The sequence below is a fragment of the Populus alba genome, chromosome 1, assembly GCF_005239225.2.
Source record: "Populus alba chromosome 1, ASM523922v2, whole genome shotgun sequence".
NCBI classification, from domain to species: domain Eukaryota; kingdom Viridiplantae; phylum Streptophyta; class Magnoliopsida; order Malpighiales; family Salicaceae; genus Populus; species Populus alba.
The window spans coordinates 11,808,358-11,833,876 of NC_133284.1; the positions used below are offsets into that span (position 1 = coordinate 11,808,358).

Here is a 25,519-nt window from a genome sequence, read left to right on the forward strand (position 1 = left end):
TATTTTTTTTATTTTATATGTTTTTATTTATTTTATCTTAGAGACTAATTTGTGTTGCTAATAGCAAAACATTTCTGTTTTTATAAATACATCATATAAATATAACAAGAAAAATTAAAATTAAAGACAAATTAAACTAATCTTTTCCAAGCATTATGACATTAATTTTTTTTTAAAAGGATCAATCATCATTTAACAAATAAATCTAAACCACACAATTTAAAAATAAAAGAGAAGGTATTAATCAATGTTTAAATAAAAAATTAATGAAAAGAAAAAAATACAAAAAAGGCATGTGATAGCAGGTCTAAGATGCTTGGCCTCTAGTAAACAAGCCTAGGTTTGCACCAAACATTTTTTTTTTATTTTTTTCTTAAGAGAAGACAACATGCCATATGCTCTAGTTTTTCAAATCGGGCGACATCATCTATTGGATAGTTTTCTAGTCATTTTTTTTTTAATGGAAGATCAAGATCTTTATTTTTTTGTTTTCAAAAACTCAATTTCCAGTTGAAAACACTTAAAACAACATCATAACAATCTTAATAAACTAATCACTAACAAAACCACTACATAAACACAAATTAAAACTTAACTAATAAAAAACTAAATGAACCTTGATTTACATTTTCTAGTATTTTTAGAAGGAAGCACCGTATTTAAAAAGATGAATTCATTCACACAAATATCAGCTTTTATATCATTAGAATGCGGTCATGCAAGCATTTCTCCCCTCTCAAAATTTTTTGACAATCTTTTCTCTTGTCACTCAATTTCAAGAACTGAAATATAACAAAAATAAAATTTAATATCAAAACATAAATATTTAAAATAATAAAGATAAAAAACATAAAAGCTAAAATTTTAAGGTTTGATCAATGTTAAAATCTAAAAATAAAATATTTAATTTTTATCGCATAGAATCTTTATTCTTTCAATTTTTGATTTTCAACCTCAGCCTAATTTTGATTTCTAAATTGAAGGCCAGCTCATTACCAAACTCTTTTTCAAAACTCATAAAATGTTAGATAATATAAATTAAAAGAAATGTGAAAAAAACATGATATCATAATTTTGAATAATAAAATTTAAAATTTAAAAGCTTGATGATTAAAAAAAGAAGAAAGTATTATTTATAATGAACAACTCAATCCACAGTAATATGACTCAAGTATTTGATTAACAGTGAGACTCAAAGTTGTTTTAGTTATTATTTGAATTAATATAAAGTAATTAAGCACTTGATCTCCGTATTAAATATATATAAAAAAAATCCGCCATCTAAGATGTGAATATGGTAAAACGTTAGAAAAACGTTTCTATCAAACAAAGGACGAAAGCTACCAACGGTGACCACTGACATCATTATCGCATATCGAAAGAAAAAAAAGAAAAAAGAAAAAAAACTGATCATGTATAAATGCGGCCACGTAGAGGTACTGAGAGACGCGATTTCTCCAACAATTGAGAACATTCGACGACAGGGCCATCAGGCTCCAACCGCCGCCGCAACTTGTTATCTCCGGCGTCTTTATTAGGAGCTATATTAATAGCAAAGAGAGTGTTCATGGCAGGACAGTCAAGGAAGTGGATGATATTGGTGGCAACTGTATGGATTCAAGCATTTACAGGGACAAATTTCGATTTCTCTGCTTATTCATCGGATTTAAAATCCATTCTCGGGATCTCTCAGGTGCAATTGAATTACTTGGCTGTTGCCTCTGATCTTGGAAAGGTTTTTGGATGGTCTTCAGGGTTGGCTCTCATGTATTTTCCATTATGGGTTGTTCTTTTCATGGCTGCTTTCATGGGGTTGTTTGGTTACGGCCTTCAATGGCTTGTTATGAGGGACATCATCTCCTTGCCTTATATCCTGGTATGTTCTCTCTTGTTCTTTCTCTAACATGAGATTTATTGATGGCAATAGGATCTCTGTTGTTTTTATGGAGTCGATTTTGAAACCAATCTCATGTTTCAAGATTTTTTCTATCTTTCTTGAACTTGCGTCTCAGATTAAGTGGTATGATTATCGAATTTGCGAGTATAATGACTCTAATGTTGGGTTTTTTGTTTTAATTTCCATTTATGGGTCTTCATTTCTTGAAGATACACTACAAGTTTCTATTAATAGCCGATAATTTCTTTCGTTGCTTGCTACCCCCGCTGGAATACCTACCATCTCCTGATCGAGACGGTGACAATCTTCTGTTAATCAAAATTCAAATTGATAAATGTACTTTATTCCCTACTCAGTTCTCGTTTTCAAGAATATTTCTCAAGAAAATATCTCATATATTTTCTTGAGAAATAAAATATTTGAGTGGCCGCAGACAGATGGAGTACTATTAATATTAAGTACGTATTTGAATGAATTCTTAAATTTTTTTTTTTAATATTAATTTTTTTAATACTTTAAAATATTTTAACATATTATATAAAAATAATTTTTTACCCAATCACTACTATAATATCAAGAAATCCTAAATTATAGCATTTGCTTTTCTATTTCTGCATAATAAATTTATATTTGAGGCATTTTTTATATTTAATTTATTTTTTTATACTCTTATTTACTAGAATTTTACAGCTTTTCAGAAAATAAATCTTATGTAATATTCATTATATATTAATAGAACATGCGTGAATCAATCTGCTATGTGGTGAATATTCAAAGAGGGACATGGAAACACAAATAAGAAGTGTTTATTAGGTCGAATCGTAGTCCGCCACATGGCTCTCTACTTTCCAGAAACTTTCCAGAAAGAGTGCTCTAAAATATTTTGATATGTGCGATCTGATTACTGATGTAAAATGCCAGGTAACATTCGTCATCGCATATCTGTCGTCTTTTCCCTTTTCTTCAAATTAATTATTCAAAAAAAAGAAAAAAGTGAATTATTTATATTAATAGAATCATCGAGAACTTCTTAAAGATTTTTTTTTAAAATTAATTTTTTATATATTTTTAAACTATTTTAATATACTAATGAAAAAAGATAAATTTTAAAAATAATAAGAGATATTTGAAAGTGTGGTTGCTGTTATTTTTTAAAGTATTTTTTATTTAAAAAAACATATTAATAATATTTTTTTTTATTTTTAAAAATTATTTTTAAAATTAGCACATTGATTTAAAAACATTAAAACCATATTAATTTAAAATAAAATATAAAATAAATTTTTTTAAAAATTTTTAACTCCCAAACATGCCCTTAAAAAGTCTCCAGCCCTTTCCTTTTTTTTCAATGGGGAACAGGCGTACTGCTTTTTGATTTCATATCATCTGACAGAGCAATTATTTTGCTTTTATCTAAAGACGAAAATAGACACAAGCACAGAAGGCAGCCGTCGATTTTTATCAAGATTTCCACCTTACAAGTTAATCACGGCGCAACTTTGTTTGCCTTGTCACTTCTGGAAAGCAATCTTCAACCTTTTTACTATTTGAAATCTTTTTTCAATATTGTTTATTCTCTAAATAATTGTTTTTTAAAATATTTTTTAATTTAAAATATATTTAAATAATTTTTTTAAAATATATTTTTAATATTAATATATCAAAACAATCTAAATATAGATATAAATGTAAAAAAAATTTTAATTATTTTTTTTTGTGATGTGGTTGTCCAGTTATTTGTATTATAACTAATTTTATGAATTTTAAAATTAATAATTATATAAATATTTAATGTCCTTAAAATTTACAGGACTGCAACGTATCATCTTTAAAAGAATAATTCTAAAACCAGTTGAATTTATTGAATTTATTTCTTCCTATGTACCACATATTTTGCCACATACCGATGGTAAGAATATTGTACCAAATGCCCATGAACAAGTGGTTGTAATAGGGATTGTTTGTTTGATTGTCTAGTTGATTTTGTCTTTTTGTCATCTTTCCTCTCCCTGCTTTTGTGGAGCCTGGCGGGCTATGGTAGATTTCATATCTCCATTGGTCCTTCCATTTCCCTTTTGATTTGATTTCCCTTGGCTGTGCCAAAACATGAAAAATATCTATACCTGGTGGCTACTATGATTCCTAATGTATAAATACTTGATAGGGTGGCACGTAAATCCCGTCATGTAAAACACTAGATATGATGAATCAAAGTTGTTTTTCCTCAAGTCTATTGGATGTGATAGCATGTTTTAGATGAATATGTTTAGCTGCCTTTATGGAAGGTGATACACAATATGTGCCTGTCTTTAATTAGAAATTCTGTGATCTGTACTACGAATGTTCTGTTTTCTCTTTCAACATAATTTTTCCTCTTGAAGTTTTTCCATGCTAATTTATTTGACCTGCTTAAGGGGACCTTGCCTTTACTTTTGAAAAGGAACTGCTTTTACAGTTTCTTCATGTGATAAACGATTTAGCACGTACTTTTCCTTTTTAAGTAGATTAAAGGGGCTCTTAATTAGTCCAGTAGCACTTTTCATTGAAAAGCAGAGGAGGGGAACGAAATTCTCCATTTGGAAATGTATCCTTGTTGACTAAAGCTTGATATTGCAAAGTAAAAGATTAATTCTAAATATATGTATCTCTTAATTAAAAAAGAAAAAAAAAAAAAGCAGAAGGAAAAAGACGATTTCAACATGCAAGTAACAAGTAAAAAAAAGGGAACTCTTTCCTACTCTTATGGATATCTCTTCTTTTTTGTCTTTCCCCCCCTACGGCAGGGAGAACAGGACCTCAACCCGATAAAGAGAAAAATTGAAAATGTTTAGCTGAAAATAAATTGTGGCTCCTCTGTGCTTGTTCTTCAAGATTGTGAAATTCTGCAGTATTAAGAATTAAGATCCAGAGTCCTCTGGGTATATATTTGGAGTGCTGTTTGTGGCATGGTGCTGTGAGAAAGCGCAGTTATCTAAATAATATAGAGAAACAATGCAAGTCTGTTGTGGACAGAAAACAATGTCAAGTATAGATGCTTAGGCTTCGTTCGCTGTTCTCACTGTAAATGCATTCTGTGTTTCAATGGGGAATAGATATAGGATTATAATTTCATTGAAGTATTTGATGAAGTATAGTAGAGCGTGCTTATATTTTCCTAAATTTTCTTTCTCTAAAGCCATCCATCATCATAAAAACTTTCTGATTGGTGCAAAATTGTTCGCAGGTGTTTCTTCTTTGTTTGCTGGCTGGATGTAGTATTTGTTGGTTCAACACTGTATGTTTTGTTCTCTGCATCCAAAATTTCCCAGCTAACCGGCCCCTAGCTTTATCCCTCACGATAGCCTTCAATGGTGTGAGTGCAGCCCTATACACTCTCGCTGGCAATGCAATAGATTCATCATCAAACGATATATATCTTCTTTTAAATGCTTTTATTCCCCTCATCACTTCCGTTGTATCACTGATCCCCATTATTCGTCAACCATCTTTAGACCCCCTTCCTCCCGATGGAGTCCGCCGTGATTCCCTTATATTTCTAATATTGAATTTCTTAGCCATCCTCACAGGAATTTATCTTCTTCTCTTTGGTTCAAGTTCTTCTGATGGAATGAGAGCTCGTCTACTCCTTGGAGGAGCAATTTTTCTACTAATTTTCCCATTATGTATCCCTGGTATTGTCTATGCGAGAGAATGGTTTCACCGGACCATCCATTCTAGCTTCAGCCTTCATGGCTCTGGCTTCATTCTTGTGGATGTTGATGATCTGGAGCTTCACAAAGAGCTCATTACCCGTGAGTCGAGTTATCATGAAAATGGAGATGAAACTCTGTATGAAATTAAAAGGCGGAAAAACAGTGGTGAAAAAGAAGGGTGCTGTGATTCAATGGTTAAGAAAGATCGATTAGCAATGCTTGGGGAAGAGCACCCCGTGTCGTTGCTGGTAAGCAGGTTGGATTTTTGGCTATACTACAGTGCATATGTCTGTGGGGGAACCATTGGCCTTGTGTACAGCAACAATTTAGGTCAAATAGCACAATCACTTGGACAAAGTGCAAACACTACAACTCTTGTAACTCTCTATTCATCCTTCTCCTTTTTTGGCCGCTTACTTTCAGCAGCACCAGACTACATACGAGCGTAAGTGATCGTACATTGTTTTGTTTCTAAACTTCTAATTTCAGCTGCATCAGACTGCATAAACTATGGTGCCTTCACCTTCAATTGATTTGCAGTCATAATACTAAACAAAGTGCTGCAAAATCCTTGAGATGTTGCACCCTAGACATTACGTTAAGCTAAACAGTAATGATGTCTTCTGCAGGAAGATGTACTTTGCAAGGACCGCGTGGCTAACCATTGCCCTGGTGCCAACCCCAATAGCCTTCTTCTTGCTCGCTGCATCAGGCAATGCAGTAGCATTGCATATAAGCACTGCATTAGTTGGACTGAGCTCTGGGTTCATCTTCGCCGCCGCAGTTTCAATAACTTCAGAGCTATTTGGGCCAAATAGTGTAGGTGTCAATCACAACATTCTTATCACCAATATCCCGATAGGATCACTTGTTTATGGTTTTCTAGCAGCTATAGTGTATGATTCTCATGTAAGCTCTAGCCTAAACATCATCACTGACTCGGTGGTGTGCATGGGAAGGCAGTGCTATTTCTTAACGTTTGTGTGGTGGGGATGCTTATCGGTGTTGGGCTTAACTTCTAGCTTCTTGTTATTCTTGAGAACCAGACATGCCTATTACCAGTTCGAAGCAAAACGTATTTCGAGCATGACACCGCTGTATTAAGAGGTTGCCAGGATTATGGCGTGGTTAGGTTCAAGTAGACAATGGGAGGCAGAAGTTGTTTAGCTGTATCAATGGTTACTTGTACTTGCTACCTGGGGAAAAAAATTTTAGTTTTGCAGCAGAGGATGTTCTTTTTATCAAAGATTTTGATCTGAAACCAAGTGAATCAAATTTAACATTGGTGTTCCACAAGATCATGAAGATGATCGCCTCACAGTTTGATTGTTTCCTTTCATTAGAAGGTTTATTGAATCTGAAACTACATGAAGAAGGATAATCAACTCAAGCAGTGTGTTAAATGCACAACACACTGCTTGTTATAAAAATAAAAATAAAAAATAATACTTTCTCCTGTAACAATAGAATGAAAAATAAAATAAAAATGTAAAACCAAAAGAATAAATAAAACTATAATCTAACTAATCATAGGTGCAAAAGGTTTCATTTTTGATACAGAGAAATAACCTCTCATATGCCAGTGCCATCTTACGGGCAGTGAACATCGAAGCAGCGTATTGCCGGCATGCCTTCCCTCTTCGAGCTAGTCTTCTTGATCCTTCCATCGCCACAGCTTCCAAGGTCTCCAATAATGATTCCACGTTTGGAGAAAACATGAAACCAAACTCATCATCAACAACAATGGTGCCCTTAATGCTGGGAAATCTTGATGCCATAACTGGCTTCCCACTCATCATTGCCTCCATGAGTGTAAGATCAAGGCCTTGAGGTCTAAGTGTTGGGTTCACAAAGATATCAATGGAGTTATAGAATGCCCGCAATTCAGATGGACTCATAGATCCCAAAACCAAGACTCTAGGTCCTAATTCTTTGTATCGTTGCTCCCATGGACCTGACCCTGCCACAATTAAATAAACATCAGGATGTTCTGTCATGAACTCGGAAAATGCTTCATAAAGAATTGGATGCCCTTTATCTTTCACTAATCTTCCAGCCACACCAAGTACTAAACTAGCATTAATTGGGACGCCAATTCTAGACCTAAACTCGTGGCCTGATCTCACGTCTTCTCCAAAATCATCTTCATCTACACCGTTGACAATTACATGAACTCTTCTTCTAGGAATCTGGTACACATCCCTAAGCATCTCACCACAACTATCACTAATAGCAACATGATGTTCATAGTTCTTGAAAAACCTTATCTCATCAAGCACTTTAGGGACAAAACCGTAGAGACTCTTATTTAAATCAGGAGAGATGGCCTCGTTTGGTTTTCGTGTCAAGTCCTGGTAAATACTTGATTGTAAGCCTTCAAGAGCTATACCATGCCAAGAAACTGCAAGATTTGGAACACTGCGAGCTAACCAATGAGGCAAAGCCACGCTTTCCGAGTGAACCACATCAAATGGTTTTGCACGCTGATTCTCCTCTTCAAATTGCTTCCATGCTTTGTTATGTATCCACTTGCCCGGTTCCCCTTCATGAAAATGAATTTGTGGATAAGATATTACACTAGCATGAGAAACGGACGGGCTATTTTCATCTACAGGAGAGGTGAAGATATGCACTTGGTGGCCGCGGTGAGCTAGGGCAGTGTGTAGAGTGTAGGCATGGCGTTCCATGCCTCCAGGGGTTGCGCCAACAGGCCATTTGCGAGAGAAAACAGCAATCTTGAGGTTGACTGGAGGCGGTTTATTCTCAATGAAGGCAAGGCGGTTCCATGCAAATTCTGCATTGCGTAGATCACCTGACCAAGGCCTGGCCTGGTTGGCTATTAAGGTGGTGCAAATGGAGGTAGTTGGGGCACGGAGGAGGAAAAGGGCTGGGATAGTGAAGAGAACAATGAAGAAAAGTGTGGTGCATAGATTGGATTTAGATTGAGAAGGGATGGTATAAGGTTTCTTGGGCTTGTTGTTGAAGGCCATTTTTTGGATGGGACTTACTAAAATTTGCAAAGATTAATGAATTCTAAATATTTATGCTGAAAAGTGAAGGAAAGTCTTGTGGTGATCGATGTGGTCTCGCTCTTAAGCAAGTGCATGTTGTTTTCTTTTCTTCTCTTCTTTATTAGCTAGTGCAGTTCTCACGCCTCCTCCAAGAGAAAGAGGATTCTTCTTGTGGCCATAATATATACTTTTTTTTATTGGCAGTTCATATAATATTTGCAGGGCCTGGACGAATTTACTCCATGTGCTACGTTTAGTAATGTTGAAGCATCCTCCACTCCCTTGGCTAGCTTGTATCTTCTACCATTCTTAACATGTTATTGTCAAGATTTACTGTGTAAATGTCCTCACCGTCACTTTCACTTCAGTTTCATATCTGTTAAGCAGAGAGCTAGAACTTGAGCTCGCCTTGAAAAGGGATAATACTATCTCAATATATCATTCTATATTTTTCTTCTTTTTATTGAAGCTTTACCCTTTTTCTTTAGCCAGTAGACAAGTCAACTTTACCTGTGTTAGGCCATCAGCAGAAGACCGGATCTAATTCTCATGCAAAGTCAACCATTTTGGTTAGTTTAAAGTAGACGCGTTCTCATCTTGATTTTGAACAAAGCAAGCTAGTTAGTCACAATTTCTTCAAGGCGGATTTCGGGTGATTTGCGATGCACGAAGTCCTTTTAAATGCTATGCTTTTTGGACTATGAGACCTCTTTTCATTATCTTAATGCTAGATTCATCAATTTAAGGCACTTGCAAGTGATCTTTGCTTGGACTCTAAGCACCTTGACTGCAACCTCTGCTTTCTTCACCGAAAATGGTGCTCATAAATATGGTTGGAATATTAGGGCTTAGATTTGAAGCAGCGGTTTATGCTTCCCAAAGCTCTAAGCCTTCAGCCCAACTTTAATCCACTGAAAATAACGAGCGTGATATTGAGATTTTTTAGGTCTGCATCCCAGTATCATTAAAACTTAAAGTGGCTCAAGTTCATTGAGATTTTATCTGTCCGGTCCACTCGAAATGTTTAGTATGATGTCTGAAAAGGAGTAGTATGTTGCTGTAATGGATTGGAACAAATAATAAAATCGAAAGTCTACCCTTTATCATTCATTGAAGCGTAAAGTTTGCTACATTTTGGCTTGGCATTCGCTTCATTGCAATAGCATATCTGCAGACTACAGTTCTTGGACCATTAAAACTACTGATGAAATCTTCTTCTTCTTCCTCCTCCTCTTCCCCTTCCCTTCATAAAGATATTGATGGCAACAGTTCCTGCCACAAACCCAATATTTAGGCCCATTCCACCTCCACAGCCAAATCCAATCCAATAGTAGTTCCAATCAACACCCCAAGTGCTATTTCCATGGTCGGCATTCGGCTCCATTGGAGGCAATGCATGAGGGCAGGTCTTGGTTAATGGAGGGCCACACAATCCAATATTCCCTTCAAAAGCAGCTGATGTGAACGTACCAAACTGATTGCCTTGCGGTATCTCTCCCACGAGGAGATTCTGTGAGAGTCTTAAAACTGAGAGAAAGGTTAATGTGGTGAGTTGTTGAGGAATCGTACCTGAAAGTCTGTTTTCTGACAGGTCCAAAGAACCAAGCTCCTTGAGTTTTCCAAATGAAGAAGGAATCTGGCCTGTGAGATGGTTATTTGACAAGTTGAGTACATAGAGTAAATCAAGATCTCCTATTTTTTCAGGAATCTCACCCTCGAACAGATTGTTGGATAAATCAATAGAGGTGAAGATTGTCAAGATCTTCTCCAACTCCATGTTCAACCCTTTGTTTACCAATGTCACAGAGTCTTTGTAATAGAACGGAGTTAGCACCAAATAACTATATCTGAGAACTTGGCTAGACTGTGATTTCTTTTCCTGCTTCATCATCCCCTTCCAACTCTTGAACCATTCAGACGACAAATTGCCCCGGAATTTATTGGAAGCTAGATCAATTATTTGTAGCAGAGGGAATGAAGTTTTACTTGGAGAATAAATGATTGAACCGCCGAAGAAATTGGACCGCAAGATAAGGACTCGTAGCAGGGGCAAAGTTTCCAGCCAGAATGGGAAAGAACCATTCAAGAAATTGTTGCCAACGTCTAAAACTTCCAGATCTCCACAGTTGGCCAGTGATCTTGGCAGAGGCCCTTCTAAGTGATTTTGATTGACATCGAGAGTTCTCAAAGTGCAATTCTCTGCGAACCTTTTTGGCAGGATTCCATGTAGTTCATTGTTTCGCAGATTTAACACCTTCAAGAAACTATTGGAATTACCCAGGCACTCTGGAATGGAGCCGTTGAAGTGATTTTTAGACAGATCTAGGACAAATAAGTTCCACGTCTCGCACATTGAAAACGGAATTTCTCCATTGAAGTGATTACTTGATAGGGATACGAAACTAGCATAGGGCAGGTTTTCGAAAATCCTGGATGGTAAGGAGGATGAAAACTGGTTGTGTGAGTAATCTAAGTGGATGATGAAAGGTGATGGCATCAAGAAGGGCCCCTGCAGCAAATTGGAATGAAGGTCGAGAACAGCCAAGTAACCAGGAGAAAGATTTGGAATTGGTTTTTCAAAACCAGATAACATATTGTTAGATAGGTTTAGATATACAAGATTCCCGTTGCCTACTTTCCAAATCCATTTAGGTATTTCACCCTTGATTTTGTTATTAGAAAGGTCCAAATGAAACAAGTTCATCAGGTTTGTCAGAAAACCTGGAATTTCTTTTAAATTACAGGAACCCAAAGCGAGCTTTCCAATATGAGAAAACAAGGTTGAATTGACACCACTAACCTCAAAGGAGAAGTTATTGCCAGAGAGATCGAGTGTGGTAAGCTCGTTAGTATCTTTGATCATCTCAAAGTTTATGGTGCCATTGAACTGGTTGGAAGAAAGCCCCAGGACATTAAGCCCTCTTATTTTGAAGATTGACACTGGTATTGGACCCTGCAATTCATTTTCACTCAGGTGCATCTCCCTTAATAGGGAAGATGAAGCATTCTGAAATTCTTTTAGCTGTCCATTAAGCTGGTTCTGGCTAAGATCTAGCCTCCTCAACAAGGGTTTCGTGAAAAGAGCTGGAGGGATCATTCCCTTCAATGAGTTGTTCCTCAGGTCGAGAACTTCAAGATAGTTCAGCCCATTCGCATAAGACAAAGGAATAAATCCTGTAAAATAGCTGCTATGAATATAGAGATTTTTATTTTGTTAAACTCTACCAAAGACAAGAAGAATGGTACCTGAGAAATGATTGTGGGAAAATATCAATCCAGTGATCTTTTCTGATAAAGCCAGAGATGGAACTGGACCACTGAAATTATTTCTTCCAAAATCAAGATAACGAAGCTCGGTGAGATTTTCAAATGAGGAAGGAATTGATCCGGAAAAACTGCATTGAGAAATTTCTAAATCTTGTAGGAAGACAAGATTAACTATCGAATGTGGTAAATTCCCCGTAAACATTGTTCCTGAGAGGTTAATAACTTCAAGTCTGCTGCCTGAAGGGAACTCTGCTGGCAAAGTTCCAGTGAGATTAGAGTTGTAGGACACATCAAGAGAACGCAGAGTGCGCATCAAGAACAGACTATTTGGAAAAATTCCATACAACCCACAATAGCTTAGATGCAAAGATTTCAAAGAAGAAAACTCGGCTAAGAAGTCAGGTACTCTTGATGAAAAGTTGTTTCCACTTAGCTGGAGATCAGTAAGTTGCTCAAGTTGTAAAAGAGAAGGGTGCAATACCCCAGCAAGATTACAATTTGACAAACCCAAGACACGAAGGTTAGGAAGTTTTGTTGACAGGACAGCCCACAACCTACTCTCAGCCATGGACAGGTCTATTCCATCAAGGTGGAGCACCCTCAGCCTAGTAAGGTTTTCGACAAGTGTTTCAATATCTGGATTTTGGAGTGTTACAGGTTCCTCTAATCCAAACGGATAAGAAGAAAGATCAAGAGATACCAACTTTCTAAGAAATGAAATTTCAGCTGGAACTTGGCCAAAAAAGCCTGACCATGAAAGGTTGAGATGAGTCAAGCTCGAAAGTCTACTAAATCCTGATGGAAAGGGAGAGGAATACAATTCATTTCCAGCTATGCTGAGATACTGGAGGTGATGAAGACTAAAGATACTGGTAGAGCCGTTGATTCCACTAGTAATGGAGCTATTGCTGAGGTCTAGACCGACAACATAACCAGTTTGAAGGTCACAAGTCACACCATCCCACAAGCAGCAGTTTTTTGTTGGTGTCCAAGACAGAAGCTTCGAGTCAGTTACAAACTGAGGATCAATTGACAGTTCTTGTTTGATTTGTAGAAGTACTGACATCTGGTGCTCAAGACATTGGCTAGAAACAGTGGAAGAAAGGAAGCAAATTCCAACAATGAGTTTTAGCAGGCAATATAAGTAGGTGTGCATAAACGAATTGCCCATTTGAAATCAGTGTTAGAAAGGGAATGAACACATGGAAGGTAAGGATAACACAGTTATATTACAAAATATTTACGAGAAACAATGAGAGGAAAATAAAGAGGGGATTCTTCCTTGTTGCTGCAGAAGTCCTTCTCCTCTACCTTGACAAGGGACGTCTTGTACCGCTAGTTGACTAGGAAAAATATTGGAGACCATCGCCTGAGAGCGTGAGCCTCTCAAATGGAAACGATATACAAAGCATCATTTCTTCCTGTTCTTTCTTTTTTTATTCCCCGGTATTTATAATAGGCTTTGTTCTTATGAATTAATTGGCAAATCTTTTTCGTTGTCCCAGAGGCGCATGTTAGGCTTTTGAAGATATGTGCATCATTCTGTTATTTATTTACCAATCAGAATTTTATAATGGCACTTTATAATTTTGTTTAATTATACTTTTAAAATCATTATCAAGAACTAGGTTTCCCGGCTACTTCACTGTTTAGAATGGCATCTTCCCTTTTAAAAATAAAAACTTCAACTTTCCTTTTCTTTATTATTAAATCCTTTCATGCCCTAATCAAATGAGATTAAATTTAAAATTATGCTAGAATTACCAAATTAAAAGATAAAAGATAAAAATATAAAATAAAAAAAAAATACATCGTCAATCCTAAATTTACAACAATTTTTTATTTAGCCTAAATGTTAATTTTTATTATTTTTATTTTTTAGCATGTGAGTTTAGGATGGGTTAGAGAAATTCACCAAGAAATTATATATAGAGAGAAAGTTGTTGTTTGTTATGATTTCGACAATCAAAATAAATAAGTGCAAAGGGTTCCATTCAACGTGAGGAGTTCAATGATGGTGTATTTTATGACCTTCATCTTGCCAAAAAATATATCAATTATCGGGAAGTTTGTGATTTCAGGTTATTTTTGTAATTTTTAACTTTTTTTTATTTTAAGGCCATAAATGGATTCATTAAGGTTTCTATAATAATTTTTATTTTTTTAATTGAAAAATGATTAAAATGCTTTTTTTTTATTTCAAAAGTCCCAATCCAATTTTCTGACAATTTTTTAGCCACTTCAAGTGTTCAAAAACTAGGAAGCAAGATGACGATCATTATCACGTCAAACAGCATGTTATTTGCTTTAAAAAGAGACAATTAACATGTCATCCATTCTTTGTTATATATATATATATATATATATATATATATAAGCTCAAGCAAGTTGGACTAGATTTCCAGACCCAAGCATTCTTGAGCTTGGGTAGTTGGCTAGGCACGAGGGCCTAACTTGCCAAACCCATCTGCTCCTCTCTCATTTTTTTAAATTGTTTAGTTTAATTATTTTTAAAATAATATTTATTTTTTAAAATGTTATAATGTTTAAAAAAGATTGTTGTAATTTATATTTATAATTTTTTCATTTATATTTGATATAAATAAAGTGTATTATATAATGTATTTAAAAAAAAAAAATTTGTCTTGATGAGAAAAATAACCTCTAAGATTAAAAAAAAATTGCATAAATTCAAAAGAAAAAATAAATAGGGTGTTAAATATTTGCATAGTCAATTATCTTCTGCGTTTAGAAGAAACTAAATAGGGGATTGTGCTGCTTCATGGGTCCGAACTAATATCTGTGTAAAATATTTAAATATCGCAAGTGTATCTTAAAGAAAGAATAAAAAGTTGGGCTCATGAGAAAACCTAGAACACAAAAAAATTAACAAAAGGACAAAAAAATAAAAAGAATAAGCACCATATTATAACCTTGAACGGGTTGAAAAGGCTAGTTTTATTTTAATGACATGATAAAAGAATCGGCAACGATAATAAACAATTTTTAATTAAAAAATATGACAATGATAACTTAGATAAAATTCATGTGAGACATGTAATTGAATAAAAAAATAGAAAAAACCCTCAATTTGAACAAACTTGAGGTTGCGTGATAACCATGTAAGTTTGGTAATAAAAGATGAATAAACTTAGGTTAACCCTTAAAACCTATAGCCTTGATAAGAAGATTGGGATAACTTGATAAATGGCCTATTTAAACCCAACCCGACCTGGTAGTTTGACTTGTGACTGAGGTGATTCGGGATCTAGACTAGGTCAGGTTCCAACAAAAATAAAAAGATTATTGACCTGGTCTGATATGATCAAAAAATAGGGTTAACTTAGAACCTAATTAGCCTTGGACAAACCTATTAAAAATCATTTGATCTTTTTTTTTCTTTTTTCTTTTTTCAAATAATATCATTTTTATATGTTTATAAAAAAAGGGTTGACCCGGGTCAAACAACTTGACTTGAGTCAATCCACTTAACTAGTGTCTTGCCCTAGATTAACTATCGGGTTGGGTTTGAAAACTATGCTATAAATAACTTTAAAAACTCGTGACACCGATCATAACATCGAAAGCACCATCCATGAGAAAACCAAGAAGTCAAATTCTCAACAAATTAAATGTTGAATGATAAAATCAAGGAAAAAACCAATTACATAAAAGGATTTAAAATAAAATATAGCAATTAAAAGATTAAGGGTGGAAATAAAAAAAAAATAGAAGACACGAACAATTCTTTGATCGGAGGATTAAATTGAAAATAAAAAATATTAACACTATAAAAAACAAAATAAAAGTATGAGGGTCAAAATAAAAGACAAATAAACAAACTTGAACTAAAGGACAAAACTAAAAACCACGGGATGTTGATAAAGGGAAAACAAAAAAAAATTAAAATTAAAAGAAGAATGATCAAATTAAAAAATGTTATATAAAAAAATTAGAATTGAAGACTAAATTGAAAAAAACAGTTCACAAGTAGGTCAAGGAAAAAATTCAGAAATCAAAACAATAAATAACAAATGGGAAAAATAAAATATGCCAAATTAAAATTGAAAACAAATAAACTTCTATAAAATGATCAAAATCAAAATAATAAGGACTGAAATTGAAAAAGCAAACTAAAAAAAAACAAACTTGTATTTTTTGCGAAGGAGAGAGAAAAAAATAAAAGAAAAAGAAAAAGAAAAAGAAATATCAATCAGTAACAAACCATCATACATAAGATCATATGCGCCGCTCTTAGTGGAAAAGAACATAGCGACGCATCCAATGACATAACGAAAGGGTTTATTTGGTCATTGGAAAGTGTTTTATATGCCACCTAAAAAAATTGACACTTTCAACGTACTGAGATGTGGTTATCATGCTTTAACAGCTTTATTGGATAAAAAAAAATTAATACTTTATGATAAAAAAGATCAAATTAACTGCCATGCATCTAAGATTCACCATAAAATCTATTTGAAAAAGCTCAAATACCCTTTGATTAATGGTTCATCTCTCCTTCAGTGCATGGGCGAAGATAGTTTTTATCTCTACAAAAAAAAAAAAAAAAAAAAAAGCCCTTAGCTAACAGTTTTATTTTTATTTTTTTTAAATTAGAGGTAATTAAGTAATTTAAATGTTTAGAAATTTTATATATATATAAATATAATATCCAAGATTAAAATACCCCAAAACCAATGTTCCTCGATTTGGTGACATGGTGTACAAAAAAACAAATTCACAAACCTTGAAATTACAACTAAACTGTAGGAAAAATCATGATTTAATAGTTTTTGAATATCTATAAGTCTAATGCAAATACTATACACTCTTTAAATAGAAAACTAAATTGACCATAATATGAGTTAAATAAATTTTTCAAATCTAATTGGTAAAAGAGTCTAAAAATAAAAAATAAAAAATAAAAAATCTCAAACAACAACTTTCAAACCTAATTTGAACATGAAAACAATTTTAGTGGAAATTATCCAACTAATATTTCTACAGAATTAAGTCTAGATAAAATGTTTGTAAAATTTTAACTTTATATAATGGTTGAATTAAAAAATATACATATTTATATCAGTAAGCTAATCTACCTTATTTGGATATCTTTCAAAATTTAGATATGTTGATCTAATTTATAAACAAAACATCTTTATATTTTTAAAATAAAAAATTTATTAAACATAAATAAAATCTCTATATTTTTTTAATTAAAACAAATGGTACAATAAAATAAATTCATAATATCAGTTTTTTACTGTATTACAAATTAACTTGGAATTCTTCCCTTGTAGAAAAATAGTGAGGTGAATTAGGGGTCAATTTTAACGAGACCAAACAGGACAAGAAATTAAGTAATTAATGTGTGATATATATGAACCTATCACTTTTTTTTTTTTTTTGGTAACCCGGTGTGTCCGGGTCAACTTACGCGCACCACGACTATTCCCCAGGCTCACTGAACATCCTGCAAGCCCAGTAGGCAGGTAAGGCACCGCGGGGGTGACAGGCTGGTACTCTTAAGGATCGAACTCGGGACAGTCGCAAGGCAAGCCTTGCAGTTGACCACTGAGCTAGACCCTTAAGTGTTATATGAACCTATCACTTGACTTTGAACAAGACTGTCTTTCGTAACGTAAGGTTTAAAATTATCATATTTTGTATTTGTTTGGAAATGTGATTATAATTATTTTTTAAAATATTTTTTATTTAGAAAAATATGTTAATAATATTTTTTTATTTTTTAAAAATTATTTTTTAGATTAATATATTAAAATAACTTGAAAATATTAAAAAAAATAATTAAAAAAATTAAATTTTTTAAAAGTAATTTTGAGATGGAGTGCTAAACACGCTCGGAGCATGAAATGGGATGAAAAGAATGTACCTTGTTTTTTCCTACTATAAGATACTCCCAATGTGTGGTAGAGAACCGTTTGGTGGAATAGAAAGATCTTCTTTCTTTATTTATTTTATTTTATTTTATTACCGTTTACCCGGAAAAGTCAACCCGATAGACAAGAATATCATCCCAAAAATATCATTTTTTATTGCCAAATGCTTTGGCACAGAGAATGGAAAGCAAGTAGCCGTCCTCAAAGCTTACGGTGAGGAAAATATTCATTTTTTTTTCTTCCCAATGAGTTGTTCCTCGATTTGGTGACATGGTGTCCAAAAAAAAACTCACAAACCTTGGAATTACAAGTAAACTATAGGGAAAATTCTGAATATCATTGAGTTTAATGCAAATACTATACATAACTCTTTAAATAGTAAATTAACTAATAGAATATGAATTAAATAAAATTATCATATCTATTTTGAAAAAAAAAATACGAAAATAACTATAAAAAAAATTCTAAACAGTCTAAGTGTATACTAACAACTAAATTTTTTTATAGAATCGATTCTATCTAAGATGCTTGTAACATTTTAATTTGATTTAATGATTGGATTAAAAAATATACATGTTTTTATTGATAAATTTATCTAACTTGTTTGGATATTTTTAAAATTTAGATATATCAATCTAATTTATAAACATTTTATGATGAAATATTAAAACTACATGGGCCGAGAAAAGAAAAGCGGGAAAGACAAAGAAATATCTCAAAAATGATACTAATTAGATATTCATGTTCTATGATAAATATCAGATTTTACTTTAGGTAGTAATGTATTTTGGCCATGGACATGACCATTTGCATATTCAATATCTACACAGGCGTATGCCTTAACTTTCACACGTGTCCCATCAACATACACACACGTACTAATGATTTACACTTAACCTTCTATATAATTACTAGTTATGTTTTCTTGCTTGATGTAACTGGAGCTGATTTCCTAAAACTTGCGCCTCTGCCTTCCAACCTTCCTCCAGAGGAAACTCCATTTCTCGTAGCAGATTTTGTCGATGCTTGCGATTGCCCACAAGCCACAGCCATGTCCTTGTAATGCTGTAGGGCTTCAAGAGTCTCGACAATGGATGGCATTTTGGGCCTGTCTTTGGGGTTTAAACTCACGCATTGTCGTGCTAGCAGTGCCATCTGCTTTGCTCCCTTGACGGAATACTGCCCTGCAAGTCTTGGATCTATAATACAGCGCAGCCGGCGACTGCTTGTCAGGTAAGGTTTTGCCCAGTCGATGATGTTTTGCTCCCTCTTTGGTCTTGATTTATCCGTTGCTCTCCTCCCTGTAAGCAGCTCTAGTAGGACCACCCCAAAGCTAAAAACATCACTTTTTGTTGTCAAGTGTCCTGCAATACATTCTCACAGAAGCCATTATCAATGGTCAGATTTCACATGAATTGCTACATGTCATATTACACATTCTTGGTATATTTTATTAATGCAAATCTATCCATGATGGCTAATGCAATTCAGATTCTCGAATCGGGCTTTGAGCCCTGTAGTCTTTAGCCTGCTCTAGAGCTACTGACAGAGTTGTAATGTTTTGTCTGGATACACATCACATAACCTGTCTCTTATGGGCCCAAGAGAAAACTTTGAGGCAGGAAAATACCTGTTGAGACATATTCCGGGGCAGCATATCCATAGGTCCCCATCACTCTGGTGGTAACATGCGTGTCTGATCCTTCAGGTCCCATCTTTGCGAGTCCAAAATCTGATAATTTAACCGTAAAATCCTGACAGCAGAATCAAGTAGAAAACCTGACATGTCAAGTATGTTTCTCTACCAATCTGAATGAGAAAAGAAGGAGATGTTTACGCACAGAATCTAGCAACACATTGGAAGTTTTGAAGTCACGGTATATGACAGGCTTCTCAGCGCCATGCAAGAAGGCTAGCCCCTTGGCTGCTCCTATTGCAATCTTTAACCTCGTGCTCCATGGCAAGGACACTGAAATCCCTGTGATGGTCAATGAAAGAAACAAAACCAAGTAAATAACCCTCCTCATCGTCTTCCTGAATGTTTCTCTGTACAAGGCCCCTTTTCTTTCATTTTTACCGTTGGAGTAGACTCAGGTCAAAGGTCTAGCCTTTTCAGAAGACTTTTTCCATATGAAATAGTCAAATTGAATTACACAGATTATAAAGTTGATGTAAATCATGACTCGAAAAATAAATATGCAGCATAAAATTGATCGACTCACTTTTAAATAAGTGATTCTCTAAACTGCCTCGAGGCATAAATTCATAGACAAGAAGTCGTTCTTCTTCTTCGCAGCAATAACCAATCAATTTAACCAAATTTGGATGTCTAAGTTGCCCTAAAAATATTACTTCCGCCTGCAATAAATAAAGAAAACTCTGTTCAATCAAACTTTATTGGACAAGTCTTGTGTGCAAAAGAGACTAAACATGATTTATAAAGACTAGATAAATAAATATTATTTCTTCAAAAGAAATGAATCATAAATTTGCATATAACATCACAGCAAAAACTGCTTTTCATCATGTTTCCCAAACAACCATAGAATTGAAGTCGTCTGGTACTGCTCTGTGCATTCCTGTTCCTATGATCCTATCCAAATAGCAAATTCCACGAGGAACAGGTGAAGGCCCACTAAGCAAAGAGTTGAGAAAATTAAATTAAAAATACCATGCATGTAGCCGGAAGTCAATATTTGTAAGGATTATAATCTCCCACTGGTCATGATATATATAATAATGAAAATAATAGTGTTATTCATAAAACAGTAAGGAGAAAATCAATTGTGTTTACCAGCCATTCACGGTGACCTTGCAGGCCTTCAATGTCAAGAAGCTTAACAGCAACAGCCTGAGCCTTCAAACCTTGCCTCAAATTATCATCTACATAACCCTTATGCACTGTCCCAAACCCACCCTCTCCTAGCAAGAAATTGCTAGAAAAATTCTGTGTTATGGCACGTAACTCACTCAATTGAAAATCAAACAAGTCAGGCCCAAAAGTTTGTGCAAGATCCTCATTAATACGTGTTGACGAAGAACGGCTAAGATCAGAGAATGACAATCTTCTGAATGATGGTGCCGGAGCATTGATGTTCTTGGAAATGTCTGATTTTGATGTCCTGCATCTGCTGAAGTTGCCAAAGAATGTTTGGTCTTCAACTGAACAGCAATATTTAGCTGTGAATGGTCTCCATGGCTGTGAAGATTCCTTCATTGCTAGTGAAATAGTAGTACAGCAGGTTTTTGTGTGGTATGGAGTGGTGGGTGTGTTCGCTTTGTAATATAAACAAACTGCGGTTTTATTATCTAAAAGCTAGAGTTGATTAAAAAGATAATAGAGAGGGCATTCTTTCTTCAACTGCTCTAACCACTCTACTAAATCGGGTTATTTATTCTGTGTTATCTCGCTTAACACTAATATTTTCTTTGAATTTGCTTTGTCATCTACTATAATGTCCTCATGCAGAAAAGTGTCGGTATTTTATTATCTTAATGGCGGTTGGCTGCAATTAATTGTTGCAACAGTAGCCAGATGTCAAGGGGAGGAGTAACAATGGAGGTTACCCTTTGGGCTCATAGAAGCACCATTAAGATGTCGGTTCATGGCTACAGCAGGCCGAAATACGAGCCTGCAGGGCATTTAAGAATTTAGAACTCTGGCAAGCACTGCAATAACATCCCAGTTACAAGTTCTCTAAAATGATAACACTCCTAAAATGGAGTACTCTTGGCTTCAATTGCTATATGTCAAGTAATTATGAGAAAGAAAACCCCATTTCTTAGCGTCTACCTATATGCAAAATGATTTGAAACATCTTGAGGGCAACGTCACACTTTCTTTTCTGAATTTTGGCAAGGAAACAGCAGTGGTTATGAAAATACTTGCAGTTCACGTATGGATTGTCAATTTAAGTGCAAAAGTCCAACTGCCCCCAGAAACTGGATAAGGAAACGTTGTTTTGGATAATTAAAAAGGAGATAACTTCACCACTTGTCCACCTAACAGAATGTTTGCATATGCGTATTTCAAAACACAGAAAGCAGGCAGGATATGCATGAGTAGCTGAAGTGTTTGAGAGTGATGAGTGATGCAATCTGGTTTCTCAAGCACGATTAATCTCATTGGAGCAGTTGGAGTTGAGGTATGAGATGATGTCTGCATTTCTTATCTCCTTCTGCTCCACCACAGCAACCAGATAAATGCGTTCTGCCACGCTCCATACCCTACTGATCATCTTTGATGCTCTCCAAAAACAGTGTCATGCATTCTCTGACTCTGGGTGTTGGTGCCTCCTAACTTGTCTGGCGTTATGATCGATAAAACATAAACAAAATTTGTGTGCTTGATGTGAACACGAAAATAGGCCCATTTTCCATTAATAATTGATATTTGCAACATCAGCTTCTTCTTCTTCTTCAAAAAGAAGTTCGAATTCGAAAGCTTTTGGAAGGGACAACTATTACATGTTGAGTTATATACCTCATTGACATTTGTTTATATATAAACTGTTGTCCGTAATTTAGATTAATTCCTCACTCTGATTGTTTTTTTTATATATAGAAAAATTCAATTTTATTGATACTAACTAATCAGCATACATTTTTATTATAATTCTCATAAAACTCGAAACAAAGATTAATAGAGAAACCAAGATTGCAATCAAATATTGAAGCTTCCCTCTAACAAGAGATATTCAATAATTTCATGACTTGAAATCTAAACATTATTGTAAATTTGTTACTCAATCCACCGTAAGTTCTTGAACAAACTTGTAGATATAAATAAAAATAAAAAATCCCGGTGATTGAGGGTAAGAAACTAAATTCTATAGATTTAAATTCATAATTATTTGAATTCTTGAAACGAGATTTGGAGTTACTAGAAAGAAAGAGGAAACGGAAGAGAAAGAGGGATTTCTATTAGTGCCGCCATGAAAATAAAAAAGAAAAGAGAGTGATAAGAGGAAGGCTTGAATAACAAATGGCTGAGAGTGAGAGATCATCCTTGCCTCCTACATTAATTCGAGAACCATCTTTTTCTGTAAATTTTAAATCAGTACCAAGAAAAAGAAGCAGCTGATGTTGGGATGAGCCATGGCCATTTTTTGAGCTCTTAGCTATTGTTTTGGAAGGTACTGCTCAAATGGGGGTTGCAAAAATTCAAAAAAAAAATAATATATATATAATATATATATATATATATTTATTTATTAAATTATTTTGATACGTTGATTAATAAATTTTATAAAATAAAAAAAATATTATTTTAATATCTTTTAAAAAAAACATTTTAAAACATAAATTTAATAAAAATTGAGCTTTTGAGTCAATATTCAAGAACGTGAATTCTTCTATATTGTGTGCTGAGAGTGAGTTTTTATGAAAATGAGTTGATGAGACTAATAGCATTAATTAAAAAAAAAATACTAAAACACCTTAGTGTATATATTATTATAGATTAGAATAGAAAATAATTATTTTATTTTTAAAAAATTAAATTATTTAACTAGTTATTAAATGTAAAATAATCTTTTTAATAGAATTAATTTGTTATTAGTATATTGTTTGATGATAGATTAGTCATTTTCATATTTAAATGCACACTTAAATGGTTTAAATACTCTTAAAATAAAAATAAATAAAAAATATGATTTAGGGGCTTTTTGATCTTTTAAAACTTTGGTTGAATAATGAAATTGATTTTAAAAGAAAAAAAAAATTGATGTCTAGGGTATTTTTTGTTTTTTCATTGTGGTTTTTTTACTTATAAATGAAGGGTAATTTTATCTTTTCATAAATATAAAAATAATTTTAAAAAATAAAGGTTGGTGTGTGTTATGCACACGCCAACAAGTAAGAGGCGCTTATGCAATTTGGATGGTGTGTGCTGCATCTCCAAGCAATCAGATATTGTCATACACAATGATGTTGGGACCGCCGCGTTGTCCTATTTCTAGTGGTCAGGTGCGTATGTATGGCGGAGAAACAATTAGGCTTTGGTAGGCTTTTATTCTTCTTTTCTCTATCCTCGCTCAAATTTTATGCCAACCCTTCAAAAAATTAAATATGTCTTTTCAATTTGTATTTGTATCAATTTGGTTTTTATTTTTTTTATTATTATTGTTATTTGTTTTTCTTATGCTTTGTTTAGATTTTTTTTTTATTTCATTTCTCAACATTTTATTTCATTTAATTTTTTGTATCCAATTTGGTCCTTATTTTTTTTTATCACTATTTTTTATTATTATTTTCTTGATATTTTTTTCAATTCCCTCCCTCAATATTTTTTTTCATTTAATTTTTTATCGAATTTAGTCTTCATTCTTTTGATTGCTATTTTTTTTAATCCTTTTTCTTGATTTATTTTATATTTCAATTTAGCCTTTCATTATTCTCTTTCATTTAATTTTTGTATCAAATATGATCAGTATTGTTTTGATTGTTATTTGTTTTGTTTTCTAACTTCGTGATCTTTTCTTGTTTGTCTTATATTGGATAATCTTGATATTATGACCCGAGTCGCAAGTTTCAAATGTTATATTGATTTCTCTTTGGTTTTTTTTTTAAATTTTATTCTTCGACATTAAATTATTGGGCTTTAAACTTCATAATTTTCTGTCCTTTTTTTTATGTGAGGTTATTCCAACCTTATATCCCGGGTCGCGTATTAGTCAAATTAATTTTTTTATATGGTTTTTTACATTGATTTTTCTTTTTAGTTTTTTCTTTCATTATTTAGTTTTTTTTAAGAGTTAACCTCCATCATTTAGTTTCACAACTAATTAATAGGACTGTCTTGAGAATTGAGATGATGAGAAGATGTAACAAAATAATAACAAAATATATATATAAAAATTGAAATATTAATACGTTTAAAAAGAAGTTTACAATGTTTTTTATAAGATAGAAATAAATGATCTGGACTGAAAAATAAAATCAAAGTTATAAAATATAAAGAAAAATAATTTAAAATCCAAAAATAAACTACAATTCTAAAAAACAATTCTAGAAAAAGCAACAAAATTACTAATTTCAAGAGATCTAATTGTATAAAAGGTAATAAATGCTTTTTAAAGATAACTAATTGTAGAATTACTTTTAAAAAAATTAAGTATAATCTAATCGCCAATTTAAATCACTCCATGAGCTTGTCTTCTTTTAAATCTAAATATGTTTTATTAGTAAATAAAAATATTTGATAAGACATCTGTCATGGTCTGATTAAAAAAACCCGTGTACCTATTTAGAACACTGTGTGTGAACCCAGCTGCATCATGAGATCTTCTCGACAATGAAGATATCCTCTTGATATATAGAAAAGAGAAGAACTCAAAGTCCAAAAGGTAATGGAAATGATTTGTGATAATAAAATTCCAAAGCAAAGTTTTCAATAAAGTATCCGAGCCATTTGGATTTTTTTATTGGTATAAAAAGTCTTGGTATCATAATATTTCTTCTTCCATGGCACAATTGGTATTATAATATATTACATTAAGCATAATAATATTGATAAAAAAAACTAAATAATTTTTTTAAGACAATTAATTTGTTTCTCAAAACTAAAGAAACTAATTTATAATTCACTCGTCAATCTACACGCCCATATATATATATACACACACACAGTACAGTTTAAACCTGTTTTTTTAAAAAATTTTAAATTTTTTTTATTATTAAAATTAAATATAGTTTGTATTTTTTGGATCGTTTTAATGTGCTGATATTAAAAATAAATTTTAAAAAATAAAA

General features: G+C 33.2%; 4 protein-coding genes across 4 annotated transcripts; 1 reads left to right on the top strand and 3 right to left on the bottom strand.

The window, feature by feature from the left end:
• The first annotated feature begins 1,397 nt into the window (after nucleotides 1-1,397).
• LOC118038632 (protein NUCLEAR FUSION DEFECTIVE 4) lies at nucleotides 1,398-6,814 on the top strand. The gene is made up of 3 exons (XM_035045047.2): nucleotides 1,398-1,876; nucleotides 5,121-6,034; nucleotides 6,219-6,814. Exons 1-3 carry the CDS (start codon nucleotides 1,568-1,570, stop codon nucleotides 6,691-6,693), a joined length of 1,698 nt encoding a protein of 565 aa, XP_034900938.1. The 5' UTR covers nucleotides 1,398-1,567; the 3' UTR covers nucleotides 6,694-6,814.
• Nucleotides 6,815-6,896: 82 nt separating this feature from the next.
• LOC118038633 (uncharacterized) lies at nucleotides 6,897-8,702 on the bottom strand. The gene has a single exon (XM_035045048.2). It carries the CDS (start codon nucleotides 8,577-8,579, stop codon nucleotides 7,113-7,115), a length of 1,467 nt encoding a protein of 488 aa, XP_034900939.1. The 5' UTR covers nucleotides 8,580-8,702; the 3' UTR covers nucleotides 6,897-7,112.
• Nucleotides 8,703-9,615: 913 nt separating this feature from the next.
• On the bottom strand, nucleotides 9,616-13,103 carry LOC118038684 (receptor-like protein 54). Its single transcript, XM_035045107.2, has 2 exons — nucleotides 11,847-13,103; nucleotides 9,616-11,774 (listed from the first exon to the last, which is right to left on the bottom strand). Exons 1-2 carry the CDS (start codon nucleotides 13,036-13,038, stop codon nucleotides 9,799-9,801), a joined length of 3,168 nt encoding a protein of 1,055 aa, XP_034900998.1. The 5' UTR covers nucleotides 13,039-13,103; the 3' UTR covers nucleotides 9,616-9,798.
• Nucleotides 13,104-18,478: 5,375 nt separating this feature from the next.
• On the bottom strand, nucleotides 18,479-21,122 carry LOC118038631 (probable serine/threonine-protein kinase PBL15). Its single transcript, XM_035045046.2, has 5 exons — nucleotides 20,562-21,122; nucleotides 19,990-20,125; nucleotides 19,609-19,745; nucleotides 19,398-19,521; nucleotides 18,479-19,131 (listed from the first exon to the last, which is right to left on the bottom strand). The coding sequence occupies exons 1-5, from the start codon at nucleotides 20,982-20,984 to the stop codon at nucleotides 18,683-18,685; spliced, it is 1,269 nt and encodes a 422-aa protein (XP_034900937.1). The 5' UTR covers nucleotides 20,985-21,122; the 3' UTR covers nucleotides 18,479-18,682.
• Nucleotides 21,123-25,519: the final 4,397 nt, after the last annotated feature.

Bases quoted from the DNA above. Each gene is read 5' to 3' on its own strand.
- LOC118038631 (XM_035045046.2), bottom strand. From the start codon at position 20,984: ATGAAGGAATCTTCACAGCCATGGAGACCATTCACAGCTAAATATTGC. The intron at 20,126-20,561 runs GTAAACACAATT...TATTTATTGCAG, and splicing joins AAGGTCACCGTGAATGGCTG to GCGGAAGTAATATTTTTAGG. The intron at 19,746-19,989 runs GTGAGTCGATCA...TGACCATCACAG, and splicing joins AGAGAATCACTTATTTAAAA to GGATTTCAGTGTCCTTGCCA.
- LOC118038684 (XM_035045107.2), bottom strand. From the start codon at position 13,038: ATGGGCAATTCGTTTATGCACACCTACTTATATTGCCTGCTAAAACTC. The intron at 11,775-11,846 runs GTACCATTCTTC...GCTATTTTACAG, and splicing joins TTCCCACAATCATTTCTCAG to GATTTATTCCTTTGTCTTAT.
- LOC118038632 (XM_035045047.2), top strand. From the start codon at position 1,568: ATGGCAGGACAGTCAAGGAAGTGGATGATATTGGTGGCAACTGTATGG. The intron at 1,877-5,120 runs GTATGTTCTCTC...AATTGTTCGCAG, and splicing joins TCTCCTTGCCTTATATCCTG to GTGTTTCTTCTTTGTTTGCT. The intron at 6,035-6,218 runs GTAAGTGATCGT...TGTCTTCTGCAG, and splicing joins GCACCAGACTACATACGAGC to GAAGATGTACTTTGCAAGGA.
- LOC118038633 (XM_035045048.2), bottom strand. From the start codon at position 8,579: ATGGCCTTCAACAACAAGCCCAAGAAACCTTATACCATCCCTTCTCAA.